Source organism: Amblyomma mixtum, chromosome 3 (assembly GCF_055824585.1).
Source record: "Amblyomma mixtum isolate Tamu chromosome 3, ASM5582458v1, whole genome shotgun sequence".
Lineage (NCBI taxonomy): Eukaryota > Metazoa > Arthropoda > Arachnida > Ixodida > Ixodidae > Amblyomma > Amblyomma mixtum.
In genome coordinates this window covers 185,676,611-185,694,784 of record NC_143014.1, presented here as the reverse complement: position 1 = coordinate 185,694,784, position 18,174 = coordinate 185,676,611, and the positions used below count along the sequence as shown (strand labels likewise).

At 46.7% G+C, this 18,174-nt stretch overlaps 1 protein-coding gene across 1 annotated transcript in view; it reads left to right on the top strand.

Moving 5' to 3' along the window:
- The window catches only part of LOC149352989 (nose resistant to fluoxetine protein 6-like), a 59,220-nt gene that overhangs the window by 37,842 nt on the left and 3,204 nt on the right, over positions 1–18,174 (top strand). The window contains exons 3-14 of the mRNA XM_089577262.1: positions 1,907–2,021; positions 4,291–4,378; positions 4,855–4,955; positions 8,193–8,372; positions 8,659–8,752; positions 8,889–8,984; positions 9,430–9,595; positions 11,960–12,039; positions 12,172–12,294; positions 12,776–12,896; positions 16,526–16,718; positions 17,995–18,137. Of these exons, the coding sequence (XP_089433388.1) occupies positions 1,907–2,021; positions 4,291–4,378; positions 4,855–4,955; positions 8,193–8,372; positions 8,659–8,752; positions 8,889–8,984; positions 9,430–9,595; positions 11,960–12,039; positions 12,172–12,294; positions 12,776–12,896; positions 16,526–16,718; positions 17,995–18,137 (1,500 nt within the window). The remainder of the gene's footprint in view (positions 1–1,906; positions 2,022–4,290; positions 4,379–4,854; positions 4,956–8,192; positions 8,373–8,658; positions 8,753–8,888; positions 8,985–9,429; positions 9,596–11,959; positions 12,040–12,171; positions 12,295–12,775; positions 12,897–16,525; positions 16,719–17,994; positions 18,138–18,174) is intronic.

The following is an 18,174-nucleotide window of genomic DNA, read 5'->3' as shown; positions in this document are numbered from 1 at the left end:
AAACAAGGAATTCAGCGGCTCACGCGACTTATTGCACTCGTTTTTTCTTTTTTTTTTCGTTCTCTTTCTCGGCCGTTATTTTCTTTCTTTCCGTTTTCTGTCTGTCCGTGACAGAACATAATAGACAGAGATAGGGAGGGTGTGCAAGCATCTGCAAGCGGCAGGTTATTATCGACATAATTGTCGAAGGAACGCTCACCACCCCCCAATCACGGCTAGTTTTCTTTAATTCATCAGATCGCGTGCGCTGTCCCGGCTACCGGCGGGGCGTGCAGGTGCTTGGAGCTCCTCCAAGTTGAAGCCACCTTAATGAGCCTCGAACAGGAGGAGTGTTTTTCCCGAAGGACGGCCGTTGAAATGTGCAACACAAGCAAGGCTGCAAACCGAGGTAGCACGCATGCCTCAGCGTTCGCATTTCCTCTTTCCGCGAGTCCCTCATGCGGCCGAACCGCTGATGCTGCGCTGCTGTGCAACGCGAGCCTCACCGGGGACAGCCGTGGTGCATGTTTGCACGCACAGTGTTGCGACGCCGACCCTCGCAGAACGCTTCCTTAGCGGACCTATTTCGGGTTTCGTTCCTGCAATACGTGCGTCAAGACACCACGCCCTAATCCTCCTCGGGGAGTGGCGCACAACGTTTCTTTTTCTGTCATTCTGCGCGTCGCTTCGATACAAATGTATCGCGCCTAGCTCAGGTGACGCTTTATGCGAGTATTTTTTGTTAATATGTAAGCAAAGGAACAATCGTCTAATTCCATACACGTTGAAAAAGTGAGGATGCGAGAGATAGCTAGCGTTAAACCCACGATCTGTGCTGCAGCCCTGTAGAAGTTACTACAGCAATCTGTATTTATTTCATTTCAATATCTAGTAATTTAGATTCTGCTTTCCTTACGCAGCCAGCATATGTCGTTCGCAAGGCGGTAATGTTTGAGGGCGTGAAATTCCCCACGTCGCTTTAGACAGCAAGTACAGAGTAAAATGCCGAGCAAGCGCATAACTAAAATTTGAAGATAATCGCGAAATATTGGGAAATAAGCGCTTGGTACGTTCAGGCGGGAAATTCCAGGACGGTCACATGGTCGAGTGGGCCCTTTGCTTTGTCCGACCACCAATCATTAAATTCCAGATGGCGGCTACCGGGGGTGGGGTCTGGTGCTGGTGTCGTGTAAACACAGAAAATACGAAAATACGAGAGGAAGGAATTGAACATTTTATTAGAAGACATAAAAACCGGGTGATTAAACTTGGTCACATCGTCTGAATGATCCGATTGACGCGTTCACCCCCGCCCTCTGTGATAAGCATCGCGGAGGTACCGAACAATGGGCACTTAATGTGTATTTGCCGTGTTTTTGACCTTCTCCCAGATATGAGACATAATCGCATAGGCGCTTGCTCGGTTATTAAGAAAAAATTTCAAGGAAAAGGGGAGTGGGCGCTTATACGAGCATGGGCGGATGCTCGGTATTTTACGGTATGTATCGTGATCCCCCTCACTTTAATCTAGATGAACTTTGAACGATCAACTTATGCGGCTAATCAAGGTGTTGAATTTTGCTAAGATGTTGACTTAAGATTCGTCTTTGCTTATTTTGCTGGTTGAGGACAGTGCAGCTTGTTGTCTACCTGGCGCTTAACTTCCTTGTCGCATAGCTTATTTCCTTCTTATTTCGTGGAATACATGCTTGCCCTGTTTACACAGCACTTTGATTTTAACAATTGCGATGTTCTTCGGTCAAATAGATATTTAGTAGCTTAGTTATTTAACAGGCTCAAGTAATTATCTACCTTCTCCAAAATTAATCTTGTTTGCTCATTAAAGGATTGATAATACTAAAAAGAAATCGCAGTCACTTAATTTCTTGCCGCTGATCACCCAAAATCTTTGTCTCCTGCGACACAGGAATACAAGAACCCGCTCAACTGGATTCAGAACAAGATGGCCCACGGCGTCCGTCAGTCGGCATGCATTCCGTCCACTTGCTCTGCCAAGGACCTCTCATACATCGTCAACACACGTAGGAAGACTGCTTGTCAAGCCAATTTTAAACCGTTAGCTTCTTAAAACGCTACGAGACGCCTTGTCATCTGGTGCGCTCTTTTGAAACCAGCCGCTTTGCTTCTTCGAGCAAGCACATTAAAAGCAAAGGTTGTTGTGCACAACGTCGAACACCGTTCTTGCAGCTTAAGTAACCGAAGTGCAGATAAAAGGGCAACTGCATCACTTTTTGAGAATTCCGCTTCATTCAAGGATAGAAATCGATATAGGCTGTAGGTAAAGCATGCGAAATGTTTTTGCGCTAGCGTTTAAAAGAGTGACGTTGTCAACGATTAAATTTTAGCCTTCCCCTCACAGCACCGGAAGAGTGCGGAGAAGCTTAGTGTGACGTCACGGAAGGTCAGGTTTTAACTTTCCACTGCCGTCGACCACACCCTGCCGGGCCTCATTGGATGCGGCCGAACAATGCTCGGCGGCCTTTGCCTTCGGTGGCGTTGTTTTTTTTTTTCCTTGAAAACAAGCGTTTATGCGTTGGGAATGTGCCGGTACCGTCGATGACGTCATGATGCGCCCCCCACTTGGCGTTGTGCGCTGCGGAGAAGCTTGAAGGCTGTTGCGATTTTACATGGCGATTATGTCACCATTTCAAATGCTAGCCCGAAAGGACTTCGCATGCTTTACCTCCAAGTTTCGCACATTCGACCCCTTTAAGTTCGTCAGTTTTTAAAACCTATGCAGTTGCTCTTTGATGCAACCATTTCTTGTCTCAGAACCCCCTGATAACGAAGCGAGTGCTCCGCAACGATGCGCTCTAGTTTGATGTGATATGTAGCATAAAGAACAGACAGAGATGCGAAATTATCTGGAGTCAATTAGATGCTCCGTTGTATAATGTCTGTGCTTCACACTCTGTGAAAGAGACAATAAATATCATCATCAATGAACACACCCTAAGTCACAGTGTGTGACATTGCGCTTAGGAAAGGCACTCTTCCACATTGCTTTGCTCATTTGCAACCGCCACTTCACTGAGTTCTGAATCTGGTCATGGCTCCTGTCGTGAAATCTTTAGTAGCAGCGGTATGTGGTATGTGGGGTTCAGCGTCCCGAAGCAACACATAGGTTATGTCGGACGGCGTAGTGGAGGGCTCCGGATTAACTTAGACTACCTGGGGTTCTTTAACGTGAGCTGACATCGCACAGCACACGGGCTTTTAAGGCCACTTGCAATAGAGCCCCAGTCTCACATTTCACCGATGTTTGTCTGTCCGAAGCCTCTCTGCCTCTCTCTGTGGTCTTAAGGTTGCTCGGGAAGAGGGACCCACAAGTCCCACCAGTGGCAGCACCTGCCCATCCCACGACAGTTGCGCATCGTTTAAACCCGCACGACAACGCCAGGGGTAGTATGAGGACTCACAGAGATCTATGAATGTTAAGTAGAGAGTGACCGATTCCGCATATATGGGCATTCAATCATTAAAGCTATCGCGTCATACCCTTAATGCCGTGCTTATGTCCAATTTTGCCCACCTTTCGCTGAAGCTTGCTTGACCTTGAAAAGCGAGCCTCGAACCGAAACCCAAGTGAAAACCGATGTGCTAGCGCACATAATTCGCACTTGGCTAACCACGCTAAATCGTCCGCCATCTTTGTTTGTATTTCGCCTCTCTCGAAATGCAGCCACCGCGGCCGGGATTCGATTCCGCGACCTAAAGATCAGCAACCGAATGTCACAACCACTGAGGCCGGGACCTTGTTTAGTAGCTTTTCTGCATTAAAAGGCCTAGTTACAAATAAAAATATTGTGATCGAGCCCGAAACCTTCGTAAAAAAAAAAAAAATCGGGTACAAGTTCAAAAGGCGCCGAGGAAGCGTGCGAGTATGAAAGTAGCCTTGATGGCGTGCAAGGTGTGCGCTAGCCAGAATAGCCCCGCGCAACGCAGTAACTCGAAAGGCCGTGAGGTGTCGCGTGGTTAGCCAAGGGCACGAGTTAGTGCCCTTCCTCTACTCGGTAAACGTTGCGAAACGCTTTTATGGCGCGGAAGTTTATCCCCGTAATTACGCAAAGAGATTAGGAAAGAACGAGAAGCATAAACTAAACAAAACTGACCATTCAACCACTGCCGGCGAGTGAAAGGCGTGTTGCACAATCACGGAAAACAGAGCGTGCATGTTGACCAGGCGCCTGTTTCGCGACAACTCACCTATTCATTCGTTTTTATTCTTCCTTCTGGACTCCTTGTGTTTCCAGGAATTTGTTCCTCACAGAATCTTCGCTCTCTTTCCAGTTGGCAAGAAAATAGGAATGAAAGCCCGCATTCGAGGTTGCAAGGCAGAAGGCGAAACGAAGATCCTCGGATGGCAGGCTGGCATACTGTGAGTTCGTTTGAACAAAACCTCGTTCAGTGTGCAACGTGCGCTCAAGTTGTTTTACCGTCATGATTAAACCGCCAGTCAGAAAAAAGGCAGGCGAAACAATGAAAATATTCCAAGAGCACTGCTTTAACAACCATAGCTATATGTGCGACTATGTCCGGATGTAAATGCTTCAGAGTTCTATTAGCCTGTTATAAGAGATGACATAGACGCATAGATAATTCCGAGTATTGGTGAAATACGACGGATACTTAACTGCATTTATTCAGCAAAAAAGTTCTTGCCGGTCTGGGGTTAGGAACTTGAGGTGCGACGAAGAGATCTGAAAAAAAGAAACGTGTTTTTCTGTTATCAATAAAGTGACTGTCGAGGGGTAAAAGCCTTTTATTAGGCACCAGGTGGTTGACATGTTTAAATTGGCATGTGACAAAGAAATAACTAATACATCTATCCTCTTTTTTTTTCTTACCATTTAGATACACCCTGGCCACTGTAGCCATTCTTGTTGCGGCCGCCACAGCGGCTGATGTTGCACTACGGACTGTGCTCAAGAGGAGAATGAGCAAAAAACCGAAAGGTCTGTGACCACTATATCGCAGCCGCACATTCGAAAAGAAAACAGTGTTTTGTGGTACAAAGCAATTTTAGGCAAACTATTTGTTTGGCTAACTCTTGACCACGGCAAGACCTCAGTCTTGGTCGAGAGCCGCGACACCACATACAACCCAAGTTATATCCCAAACACATGCCCGCTATGCAGTGAGCGTTGCTCCCTGCATCACACTACATGGGCTTGCCAAAGAACGCAGGCCGCCCCGAAAATCCTAAACCCACAACCAGCGGGCGCAGGGGGCGCAGCAAACAGATAAGGGCCCCTCCCAGTTTGTGGGGCGCAAAGCTCTTGTTTGAATAGAATGTTTACCACCACCACCGCGACACTTGGTTTTTTTTTTTCGTGACGAATTCCGCGCGTAAATAATATCTTCGGCACTGTTTCTTTCTGGGGGATTTGTGGCGCGTGAAAAAAAAAAAAAAAACATGCCTGCGTATACAGTAACAGTTATCCAAATTTCACTCCTTCATTTACATATTACTATTTCATGCCAGATTTTCATACCTTTCAATATTATGCAACAATGGCACAAAAACGCGGAACACTTTTTGCAAGACGTAATGTTCTGTTCTGTTGCGTCCCGGTATCATACCCAACAGTTCTGGACAAAAGTATTTTTGAACGGGAAAGCGTTTACGAGGACATTTTTTTATATTTTGTAATATTTCACTATAGCAATCAATATATCCGCAGATACTCCGTCGACAGGCTTGCATTTGTTTGCTATTAACGTTTTTGCTATCGACAAAAACAGTTCCCCATTGGTTTTCTATGCCAGTCTTAACTGCTCGATGCGAGCGATGGAAGCGCTATAAAAGAAAGATTTTGGTACATATAGAAAGAATTGACCATTACCTTCAACATTTCTATACCAGTACTTTACAGTTTTCAAATATTCAAATGTTTTGTCCACGAATATTGAACAGGGCATGATTAACGGATGGTTTTCTCAACTTAACCATTCTTACCCGTTTCACCAGCACTAAAGAAGTGTCTAGTCAAAAATGATACGTTTGTTGCGGAAGCTACCATGATGCATTCTTTCAATAGAGAGCAGTCACTGCTATTAGACAGCCGCAGGAAAAAATTTTTACAGCTGCGAACGTTGGCAGCTGACAGGCATTTCCCGTAAGTCGAGCTCCGTGGACATGGCAGCGGCGCTTCCAAATCGAAGTTGCCTTTCCGATCGAACTTGACCGCATTTGACAATTGTTGAGCATTGCGAAACGATGTTTAGGCATTCACCCTAGTAAGCTTTCGAGCCGATTCACAGCAATCTTAATATTCTTTTGACTGAATATTCAGAAGAACTTCTTTGGAAAAGTAATGACATCAAAATCAAGGCGTTCCTTAGGACAAAAATCACATACAACGTCGACGGAGTCGTCATCGCCCCTGCTGCTGCCTTGTAACTCGATTGGTGAGAGACAAATGAAAAATGAACAGCATTACTTCTAATAAATATAATAGAACCAACACTTACATGATAAGGCGGACAGAAATGCATCTTTCACGCTTTTACGCACATGTCATAACTGGTTGGTTTATTGGTTTATCGGGGTTCAACGTCCCAAAGCAACTCAGGCTATGAGGGACGCCGTAGTGAAGGGCTCCGGAAGTTTCGACCATCTGGGGTTCTTTAATGTGCACTGACATCGCACAGTACACGGGCATCTAGAATTTCGCCTCCATCGAAATTCAGCCGCCGCGGCCGGGATCGAACCCGCGTCTTTCGGGCCAGCAGCCGAGCGCCGTAACCACTGAGCCACCGCGGCGGGTGATGTCATAACTGCTTCATAATAGTTAAGAGAATGTATATTTAATAAGGCTTTGGATATTATGAAGACACAGCTACTTCTGTGGGTAAATTACACCACTTATTCGTTTGTTCCCTTCGCGTTGTCCAAACAGAATACTTAGAAAAACATTGTCACAGCGCTCTAGCTGGAAGTGGTATAGAAAATCTCGAAACAGTTTTCGTGTCCATGCTTCAGCACAGTAAAATCAGAACGTTAACTGACACTTGCAGGAGTTTCAGTCTACTAGTAACATCTCCTTACAGCTTGTTTTGTGGTCACTGGAAGAAGAAAAGTAAACCAAAATGATCCCCTTAGTATAGTATCCCCCATGACAGATAGGGCACGCAGTGCTTAGCGGAACGACTGCACTGTTGCATAAACAAAGCACTCAGCGAATATTTTTTTTTTATCTGCGAAGCATTTCATGTTTATATAAGAAGTACCTCCAAGATGGACAGGTAGGCAGCTTTCAGAAATAAAAGTTTAGTTGGTCTGTATTGGAAGCAATTTTCACTTGAGAGAGGAACAACTTCAGTTGTGCTGTTTTTACAAAAGGTTTGCTACAAGCAAACACCCGAGAAGAAAAGTGAGCTAAAAAGCACACAGGAACAAATATCTCTGAAACTTTCAGCATTTCGTACAATTCGGAGCTCTCATATGGCATAATGGAAGCTTGGAAACAACCATCTTTTGCACTTGAATAAAAAAGCGTACAGCAGACCCGTACCTGAGCACGGTAGAGCGTGTTTTAGGATCCTAGGGCTTTCGCCCTAGGCTCTAGCACTGTACGCAACATACGAGCGGCGTCGTGGGTTGGGATACCACTGGCGACACGTGCTTCTTTTTGCTTCTACTTTCTATTGAACTACCTGTAAGACATAAAACAATTACACCTTCTAATTCGCCATTGATCAGCACCACAAATTAAGAAAAAAATACAGAGACGTTTACTTATGCCTTCCCTGGTTTTGGTGCCTGTTGGCTTTCTTAATACGTATGTCGTAACGAGCCCATCATGTCCGTATACCCTTGACTGCTCATGCAGTTGTGAGTGTTTTGTTTTCCCGCTTTGGATACTGGGTGCATTACAGGCGGTGGATTACTGGTCTGCTGTAACTCTTCAATATCAGCGAACGTCTTGAGCGCGCACACACACACACCAAAACTGGTCTCTTGCGCATTCCATTTTGCGGCATAACTGTTTCTAGGAACCAATTTCAATTAATATAAGTGTGATAACCATTTCGTGATGGCCTAGCTTGCCAGCCTAAAGTGAATGGGAAAAAAAAGGGGGGGGGGGGGGGGGGGCGAGCTGCGCAGTGCCAGCATACGAGACACAGAGTGCACATAGGTGTAAGCGCATTGCATAGTAACTTCCAATTTCCCTTCTCTTCTGTAAAAGGTACCCTCTACGACATCGTCTTTGGTTTCTCGATCGTTTCAAACACCGAGAAACTGCTCAAGACGGATCCGAGCGACCCTGCCGACTCAAAGCTGAAGTTTATTCACGGACTTCGCTTCTACAGCTCAACATGGGTCATGCTGGGCCATGCTTTTCTCATCGCGGACCCAACCGCCACTGGTACCATCAAACTTATGCATAGTTCTGGTACAAATCAAGTACAGCGAGATGAAATTAAAAAAGAGGAACAAGTTCTCGCTAAGTTGAAATCTTTAACTGTCATTCGGAGATGCCTTAGCTTGCACATGCTAAAAAGATCTTTTTTTTTAGATAGTAACTTATGAGTAACAGTACTAATAAGATGAAAACAAAATTAATGTCCTTCCTAATGAGAGGAAGTGAAACCCAGAGACCCATTGATGAAGCATAGAATATTGACGTTGCCTTCCCACCGCTTTCTTCTCAGGGTCGTTAATGAATGTTGTGGATCTCGTTGAAGATTTCCTAACGACACTGATAGCGAATGCTTTCCCGTCGGTGGAGACGTTCCTTTTCATCAGGTACGTTCTAAATGCTGTGCAGCTCGTTATTCTTTTGAACAATGCCTCGAAGGTCGTTTGGAGTCGTTTATTCTTTGTAACGTTCTCACAGATTCCGTTTGCAGCATGTACTTTCTTCTTTTTTGATTCCTTGCAGCGGCTTTCTGGTGTCGTATAACGTACAGAAAACACTTCGGAACAAAACAAAGCTTATCTTCTGGGTGCCGCTGATTATTCTTCGCCGCTATATCAGGTACTTGTGAAGCTTCTTTGGGTATTAGTAATTTCTTTCGAACTCAGGGGGATGATCGGATGCCGTTTTTTAGCGTTAGGATTTGTATTACCGATGCAGTGGTTGGTTTACTTAGTTTCCTGCCTTTACATAGTACGACTAGAGCTTAATATCTCTGCCGCCGTCATCCTGCATTTGTGTGTGCGCGTTAAAATTCTGCCATCATGCATCCATCATTTCTTCCGCAAGCTATGTTTACCAAAAGTGCTCTGTGTATTTCTTAATGCATATTAATTATTTTGTTGCCATAAAATAGTTATTTTTCCTTCACGAAGGCGCCGTTTGCTTGTCATGCCCAACGACTGCTTTGTGTACTGTTAAGATTCAGGGCGGGAGAGCTAAAAACAGCAAGGAGCTCATGAAATTTCTGGGACTGCGCGTGGCTTTGGGGTCGGCTGCCTCGCAGACTCACAGTTCCGGCCATGTTCGTGGTGGGCGTCTGGCTTCTGCTGCCGCTCATGGCGGATGGTCCCGTGCTCAACGACTACAAGGCCACCTTCCTGGACACCTGCCAGCGGAGGTGGTGGACAGTAATGCTGCACACTAACAACTTTTCTCCTTTCCTTGAAATGGTGAGTCACCGCCTGGCATGGGCGACTTTGATTAGAACGCCTTTAGGCCTTCTTGCTTCACCCTGAACAAACAGCACGCATGTACATACAGGCATGTATCGATAGGTGACTTGTTACCATGAGCCTGGACAGGTTTATCACCTTCCGTCGCCATCGAAAATCTATCGACCGCAAGAACTGAGGCCGAAATTTATCGCGGCGCCATATGACGTCGCATGGCCGGTGCCGAGATCTGTACGCAGTTCCCGTGCGCGCCCTTTCTCGTCTGCTGGCCAGCCCGTTCGATCACATTGATCCGGACACCGTGATCCGGACTGAGCAGCGTTCTTCGGAAAGGGCGTTAGGCGCCGCTTTTAAAACTATTGTCTCTCTTTTGTCTGGCCGCCCGCAACAAGTGACGACGCACTGTGCGCTCCAGGCGGCGCAAGTCGCTTTTAATACCGAGACTTAATGCCTTAATACTTAACATCGGCAATCGGTCAACAATAGTTACCACCACGTCTGCTTCTGTTTTTCTGTCTTTCCTGTTTGAGTGGATAAACCAAGCACAGTCAACTTTTTTTTCTATCTCAGGCAGTTCATTTCTTGTGTCTCTTCGCTGTTGGCATTTGGAATGATCTGTCGCGACCAAAGTACTGGGTTTCACGCGAAGCAAAAATAAAAATAAAAAGAAGCATTAAACATATGAGTTGCGCATCATCGACCACCAAATGCCTCGAAATAAAAAGTGCGGCTCTTGGCTCTCAGGGGCCACAACGACTGTCAAATTGGCACCTTGCACCTTTTCTAGCGAGGAGCTCCGACTGTACTGCTCCGTCGGTCTGGCTGGAGCAGAACTGCAGCAGAGAAACGAAGCACGTTGGTGTCGCCACGTGCCGTCAAGTATAATGTGGGGTTACTGTGGTTCCAGCTGAAGCATAGGACCGAAATGCTTACAGCAATGCATTCACATGAGGGGCGGCTGAGGTTCCTTCTTTTTCTTCTTCAAATCTTCAATGACGGTTGCGGTAACTAATTCTAGAAGAGAAAAAACTTTTCATTGTTTGTGGAAAGAAGTGCGGCTGGAGATCGGGCCCTGGCATGAGCGTCTTGGGCGTCACCCCACATTCATTTGTTATATTGAACATTTCACGTCCAGTCTACTGTTCGGTGTTGCCATCTACATCGCAGGGTACTCTGCTTCGGTAACGTCAAGCGTAGCATTGTTGCAACGATGACATTTGCGGATATTTTACTACACTCTCAAATCGCTTGTCTAGATTTGTATAGCTTTGTCTAGCTTGTCTAGTTTTGGATGCGGTGACCTAGTGGTTAGAGTTTTAACCGTGTCTGCGGGAGCTGCGGCGTTCGTTCTCCAGCGCCACAGGATACTCACTCGTTTCTAATCGGTACACGCTGTACCCTGGTGCTTGACACGTTTGAGGTGAAATGCTGGGAAAATCGGGCCTTTGGCGCCACCTCGAGCAGACCAACATATTCTAGCCGTGGCGCTCTTTGGCCAAGTTACCCTTGCACTGTTGAAATCAAACCATTATGAAGATACTGTGCGTATGTCTCAGTGGGCGTCTTGCAATAAACCACAGATTTAATCACGTGTACAATGCTCATGTCTGAGCACCCGAACAAAAGCACCGGGCTCTTCCACCCTGCATGAAGCACAGCTTGCTGGCGGGATGCTGCACCTTGGCTACCGGTTATCGCGGCACGTTGTAGGGGTCTTAATATAATTTGATCGAAGTATCATCACCATTTATTTTCTAGTAACGAGAAAGAAGAAAGAAGCTGGCAATTCGCCTTTACCCACTGTTGCATATTTACTGCAGCACAAGCGTTAAACGCGCAGCAGTGATTGGATCGATTGAAGCGTTTCGTTCCACATCGTTTCTTAACAGACAGATTCGGTGGTAGAAACTGCCATAAAATATTACATAGGATAGTCCTGACTACATAGGAAAACTGGCATTAAGGAAAATGCCGTGACGAATGGTAGCGCAATGCCTTGCAGAAGCTATTAAACCAGAACCCGACTGATTTAACCAGTGAAGGTAAAATATTTGCTCCTCTTTATAAAAGGCGCTGAGGACAGAATGCAACATTATTCTATATGTTTTCATTGGGCGTCCGCAACGGTGATAGATACAAGAGAGCAGCCATGGGAAGTAGCACACTCGTACCTGAAGGTACTTACTAGCTCTGATTAAGTGAGGTGCTTAACTGCCATGTTACCGTTAACGGTGCTTTAGCTAAAAAAAAAGTCAATAATAGCTTCAGTTAATATTTTCTGTGCCTGTCGAGATTTTACTAAACTGTAGATGGCTTCGTTCCTTCGTGGGTACCGCTTAGAAGATGCCTCTTATATTCCAGTGCCTCGGGCACCTGTGGTACATCAACATCGACTTCCAGCTCTACGTTGCCTTGCTCTTCATTCCACTGGTCATGATTCGGTAAGACCACAAGTTTCTCAACGAGTGCACCATGCTATGTTGAAGACCAACGTCGCACAGAACGAACATGTTTACCACGTCATATCTCTTCGCTTTTCTTTTTCTACTTTCCTTTTCTTTTTTCGTTTCCAGACGTCCCTACCTTGGAGCTCTTTTCGCTGCTTTAGCGACGGTAGTATCGTCCGCGTATACCGGAGTAGTAAGTTATTTGAACAACTATCAGCCCGCTGTGATCTTCACGCATACAGACGTAAGGTGAGCACTTCCCGTCATTTTACTGCACATTGACTCCCTGCCCTTGGTACTCGATTGAGCTACAGCCGATATTCTCGATTACACCCCGTTATGTCGTTCGTGCGTGGACGTGCACCCTTGCATAGCGTCCGTCTCTCTTTTGATTTGCTTGTATGCACGTGTTCGCTCGCATATGTGGATCATGTGTGTGACTGCAGGCGATGACAGGACGACATAAGCTTAATTTGTAAGGTATCCTGATATATATATACACACACACACAAGAGACTGCATCCTCCGATACCTAGAATCTATGGTGGTCGGTAATAACTTTCGCTCAGATAGCTGGAAAGTTAACTTCGCCTGATAACCTTTCCTTCCGACGCTAGTGGAAATCTGAGTGGTTTGTTAGTGGAAGCGATATCAACCTTTCATAAATGATGTGAAACAAGCGAACATATGGACCCTTTTTTTTTTTACAAACTATCGTCATCGCTCGCAGCTACACGATCGGCACTGCCAACCAGATCTACTTCAAGCCCTTTGCTCATGTCGGTTCCTTCTGCATCGGCGTGCTGCTCGGGTACTACATTTACGTCGCACCCAAGATGAAGCTGTCCAAGGTGGGTGCATCAAATAAGGCTCCGGCTTAAAAATGCTTGAAATAACGCGTACACCAGGAAATCACTAGGCTTTTTGTTTTATTTATTCCGACATTTACCTACGAGCCCATCCCCATCCTCCCTTCTCGTGCTTATACTTGCTTACTCAAACCTTTTGCTGCTTCATAACGACCCGGCGAAAAACGAAGCGATGGAGTGAAAAATTCATGCACCCATAATTGCGGGGCAGCAGCCGCGTTCGAAAGATGTGCTCTCTTCCGTCATTCATGCTCCGCGTTGCCTGGGCACTTGCAGTTCAGAAGCTCACGGACAGCGCTTTAGCATTGAGTAGACTCCGGAGCCATGCATGACTAATGCGTGAACACCAATGACCGCGGAACAAAGACCAGAGAGCCCCATTCCCTTCCCTTTCACTCCTCGGAATTGCAGTTGGTCCGCTCAGAAGTCAGTGTGCAGGACCTATTTTCCTGCCGAGGGCTATAAAGTAAACGTGATACTACTGATGACTTAGATGCTTTCTTCTTGTTGCTGTGCAGTTTAGCAAAAGAAGCAAATTAAATGGCGCTCCCTTATAAAGGTGAATGCAGCTACAATACGATGTGACTGCTCGTAAAGTTCTTCCAAAGCACACATGCACAGAGCTTCTTAGCTGCATGTGTTTTCCTTTAGTTTCTTCTCAGCGGAGAAATATTTTCATTCTACAACCCCTTAAGCCATTCCATTCTAATTACAATTAATGTAGTTCCTTAAGCTCGTGTACTTTGAAAATATTATGGACATTTACTTCAAGGTTGCGGTCGTGTTTCCGCAATGCTAGCGAAGCCAGTTACTCCAACTATTCTGAAGGTATTACGATTGGGGAGCAATAACCTTGCAGTGCACCAACCTTTACATTCCACAAGCCGCTTTATGTTCTCTACTTTATTTTTCGCGACCCCCTGTTAAATAAAATCAGTGGGAATTGTTGGAGTGGCAAGAAATTTTAGTCGCTCATTATTTAGCCTAAAAGCCCGTGCGGTGCTACTATTCATTCATTATTTAGCGCTTCTGACGTGCGCACTTTTCTTTCCGGTGAAAACAATTTCCGCCGGATAGCGATGCGCTAAAAGAGAGGCCTACAGAGAAAGCGGGCTTTATTCATTTAGCGTGACAATCTCGGTCACGCCTTCCTCGTTGAGTCTGCAGGCGCAGCCCCTACTGCGGGGTACATTTTCTCGAGACCTGTCCGCCATCCTTGAAGCCCCTGCCCTGCCCGTAAGGAAGGCCCTGTCGCATTCGGAGCGTGAAGGACGAACATGCAGAGCCAGGGAAGTCCGCTGAAAGTGCTAAGTTGGCAAACATTTGAACACGACCGTAATGTGCCCACTGACCTTTGATGCTTGCGATTCAGCGGCAGGCAGGCGTGGTTAACAACCTTCCAGCAACGTCGCCTCATTTTAGAAAATGATGATAACCGGCTCAGACCCGGAGTGTCACTTGAGTCCGACTGACTACCTGTTTTCTCTGTTTCCAACTTTTGGCTCTATGCTCGCAAATTACCAATATGGAGAAACTCAGAGGAAAAATAGGGTCCCCCCTTGGCTCCGGTGTGCGCTTGTGTGCGTCGGGTGCACTGTTACGAGTCCTATTAAAGCGCTTTTTTAAAGGGACGCTGAGGACAAACCTGTATTAATAGACTGCTGCTTTATAACAACAAAAATTCTACCCTTACTGACAACAGACCTTTTATAAGTCACAAACGTTCAAAGGAACAAATACAGGTGCCGGCGCCACCGTCCGCTTCCTCTAGTAAACTATGGTGCGGAGCCAGTAGTGAATCTCGGAGGCTACGCTACACAGTTCTTTTGGCGTAGACGTTACGAGTTTGAATCTAGTGGCGGGAAAATTTTTAAATGCAATTTTCTCAGGAGTAGACACGTCTTTGCAGTCGGACAAACGTCAGCATAGCCAGAAAGAGCCAGGGAACCGATTTTTGCTATGAATGAAAATTGGCTAGAATTTTTCTTGGTGTCCCTTTAATGCCTAGAGGAACACATGTGAATCCGATAGCTTTTTTCTTTCACCCCTACAGTAAAATGTGCTCGCACTGACCTTTTTGAAGCCTTCTGAAGAGGAGAGAAATGATACGACTTTGGCTACACGTATACTCACTACTTAGGAACACAGACCCTTTACGTCACTAAACCTATTTCCATGGCTGCCGCGCATGCAATTGCGCTGCCCAACATAGTGGACAGATTTTCCATAGCCGGGCCTCGCCTCTTCCATGCGCTTTCTATGCTCATGCATGCAGACTCGCCAACACAAAATGGGCTCTTTTGGAGACAGGAAAGAAATATTCTGGCTTCTCGCTAAACTAGATGCCATCTCTTTGTGGGAAATTGCGGCAATCTTTTCAGCTTGCTAGCTGCTCTGTTGTGCTTGTTATAGAACTAATTAGGCTTGACTCGAAAAGAGATTCCACCTAATTCCAGATGAGCGCCTTAAGCTGTCGACAGCGATTCAATCGCTCCATCATTTTAGGCAACGATATTATCTCTCTGAATGAAACCATACAACACTGTTCAACACATGGCTGGTGTCAGCTAACCTGGGACTGAATTCACTAAAGTACTGTTATGTAAGAACTGTTAATAATTGGCAGGTACTCGTTCGCAGGTCATTCACTATGAGCAAAGATGCGACGGCCATGACAACGGGCAATTACGAACCGTTATTGTGCTGGCTCCTCAGGTGTCAGGCAGGTTTCGAGGCGCCATAGGCGCTGACGATTTACGTCTAACTCTACTCTGAGTTTTTTTTTTGTGCTTTCGTTGCTAGCTTAAGCGACACCAGACGTTCACAATGGTTAGGATCGGGTCGTAAGAGAGGAATAGAATAGAAAAAGACTGCACGTACTGTACCTGTCGGAGCAGTAGTATGAGAAATGGTGACGCTGTGCTCAAGTTGTCAGCGAAGGCGCACATTGATCACCCACACAAACTTGACATGTCAAGATCATGTGGATGCGAATTCCACGTAGCACGAATTCAACGTGGCGCGACTTGATCGTACACACGCACTTTTCGTCGAATGGCCCTTGCGCGAGGCTCCCAACGCGAATCGTGCCCTGCAGCGCCGAAAGAGAAACTGAAGTGGCAAGTATGTCAGTTGTTGAACGCCAGCACCAGAGAGTGCACGAAGTATTCGAATCCAGCAGCTAGATAGCACTACACTGATTTGAAGCAGTGCGCTCCGTTTTCACTCCTTCCTATAATCTCCTTGTACGTCTGGTTCCACCTGCTGCAGGCGGAATCGTGAGATTAGTGCTCGTCTGGCTCTCTCACGTTTCCATTCTCCTCGCCTATGCACATTTTTTTTATCTTTCTTTTTTGCGGCGCTTTGCCCCGGTCAGGAAATTTGCCGCAGGTTGTGAGGACAAAACGTTACGCACACGCTCTAAGAACTCTGACGCAGGTCTCGCGCGGCACGTAGTGCATCTTCGGTGCACAAGTTTCGGAATTTAAACGCGCCAGCATTCATTGGAGGGCCGCCGAAATTGCGATGCGTGTGGCCACGAAGCTATGGGAAGGCGCATCAGCGGCTGATGACTCTCCGGCTGGCGCGCCGGTGGTTCTCCGTGAGCGCAGCCCGTGCAGGTGTTGTGCTGGTGCGCGGCGACTGCGTGCAACCTGGCCATCGTGCTGGCGCCGCACAAGTGGTACACGGATCACTCGTACTCCATCAAGCAGCCCGAGTGCCTGCTGTACGCATCCCTGCATCGCGTCGCCTGGACGCTGGGCGTCGCCTGGCTCGTGTTCGCCTGCGCCACGGGCCGCGGAGGTACGCCGGTTGGGCGGTGCCTTCTTCGGGCTCGGGATGTATACCGGGAGTCGCAGCAACGCACGCATGTGCACATTTAGATGGCGGAGGTTATTAACACTCCGACGAGAGTGCAATGTGATCCAGAAAAGGGTAAAAAAAAATTGCAGATCTATCCGTGAAGCGATGATGTATACGTGAGTTGTTAGACTACGTTTGTCCCGTGTGGTTCTCCTTCTCTCTTGTCCCGTCCTTTTTGCGCAGTTTTTCTTTGTTCTCATAATGTCGTACCAACTGGCCCCTCACCGCACTCTTCTAGATTACAAGCGCTGCAAGTACTGCTGCAGAAATGCATCCCTACCGACTGCCATATATAGAGGCCTATGTGGCCCTTCGTTTTCAGGTAAAATCTCGGTATGACCCGATTCTTGCACGCCGAGCAAATAACTAAAGAATCAGAACTGTTAAAGCGGAATGACGGGCTAGTTGGTCTCGGTACGTACAATGCAATTTTTCAGCGCGAAATACACAGGACAAAAAAAAAAAAAGGAGATACACAGAGGACGAACGCTGTCGAGATACACGGAGGATTCTCACTTCACCGGAAACAGACAAAAGTCGAAGATTACCCTTATCATGGCGTCGTATTCGCGGAGAAGTGGGAACGTAAACAGCTGTGTTAACAGTTACAAAAGCGCGCTGGAAGCTGGCGCGCAAAAGCTGTAAGAATGCGCAGAAAAGGAAAAGTGAGGCAGCTGGAAAGAAAGGAAGGTGGCGTTGGGACCTCGAGATGGCGCCGATAATGCATGCAAGAAAGGGCGGATGTTGTATTTTTGTTTTATTTCTTTTTAATCTCTACACGATACTGCAGGCCTGTCACGGCCAAAGCACGATGGGCAAAAGAATAGAAGCAAGCGACATTCATAAAGCCACGGAATACTTTGGAAGCGGCCAAGAGGAACAGATCGTGCTCTAAGGTTTTCCTGGTTAAGCTGAGGTCACAAATCAACGGCAAACGTCCTGTGTGTTGCGGCGCGAGCTGCTCTTACACGAGGAACAAGCTGTGGTCTCGGGGGCTGGGTAATTAGCGTAAGCGTCGGGCAAGACCCCGTCATGACACTGAAAATGATTATGAATGGCCTGTTGTAGTGAGGCCTGCCGTGGTTGTCTTTCTTTTTCGTGAGCAGTTTTCTTTGGGTTTTTTCTCTTTGTTAGGGGACGTGCATTGGTGCCACGTATGACGTCCTCCTGGTGCAATCGAATGCAGTCTGCTCAGTACTGATCCTACTCTGCGCAGGCATCGTAATGTCGTTGCTGTCGTGGCCGGCACTGGTCCCCCTGAGCCGGCTGTCGTACGGGGCGTTCCTATGCCACGTCGTCATTCTGCTGGTGCAGATGATGACCAACCGAGAGAGAATCGCCTACACCTACATGGTCAAGGTGCGCCAAGCCTCCTTCGCTCGAGCGGTGCATCGAA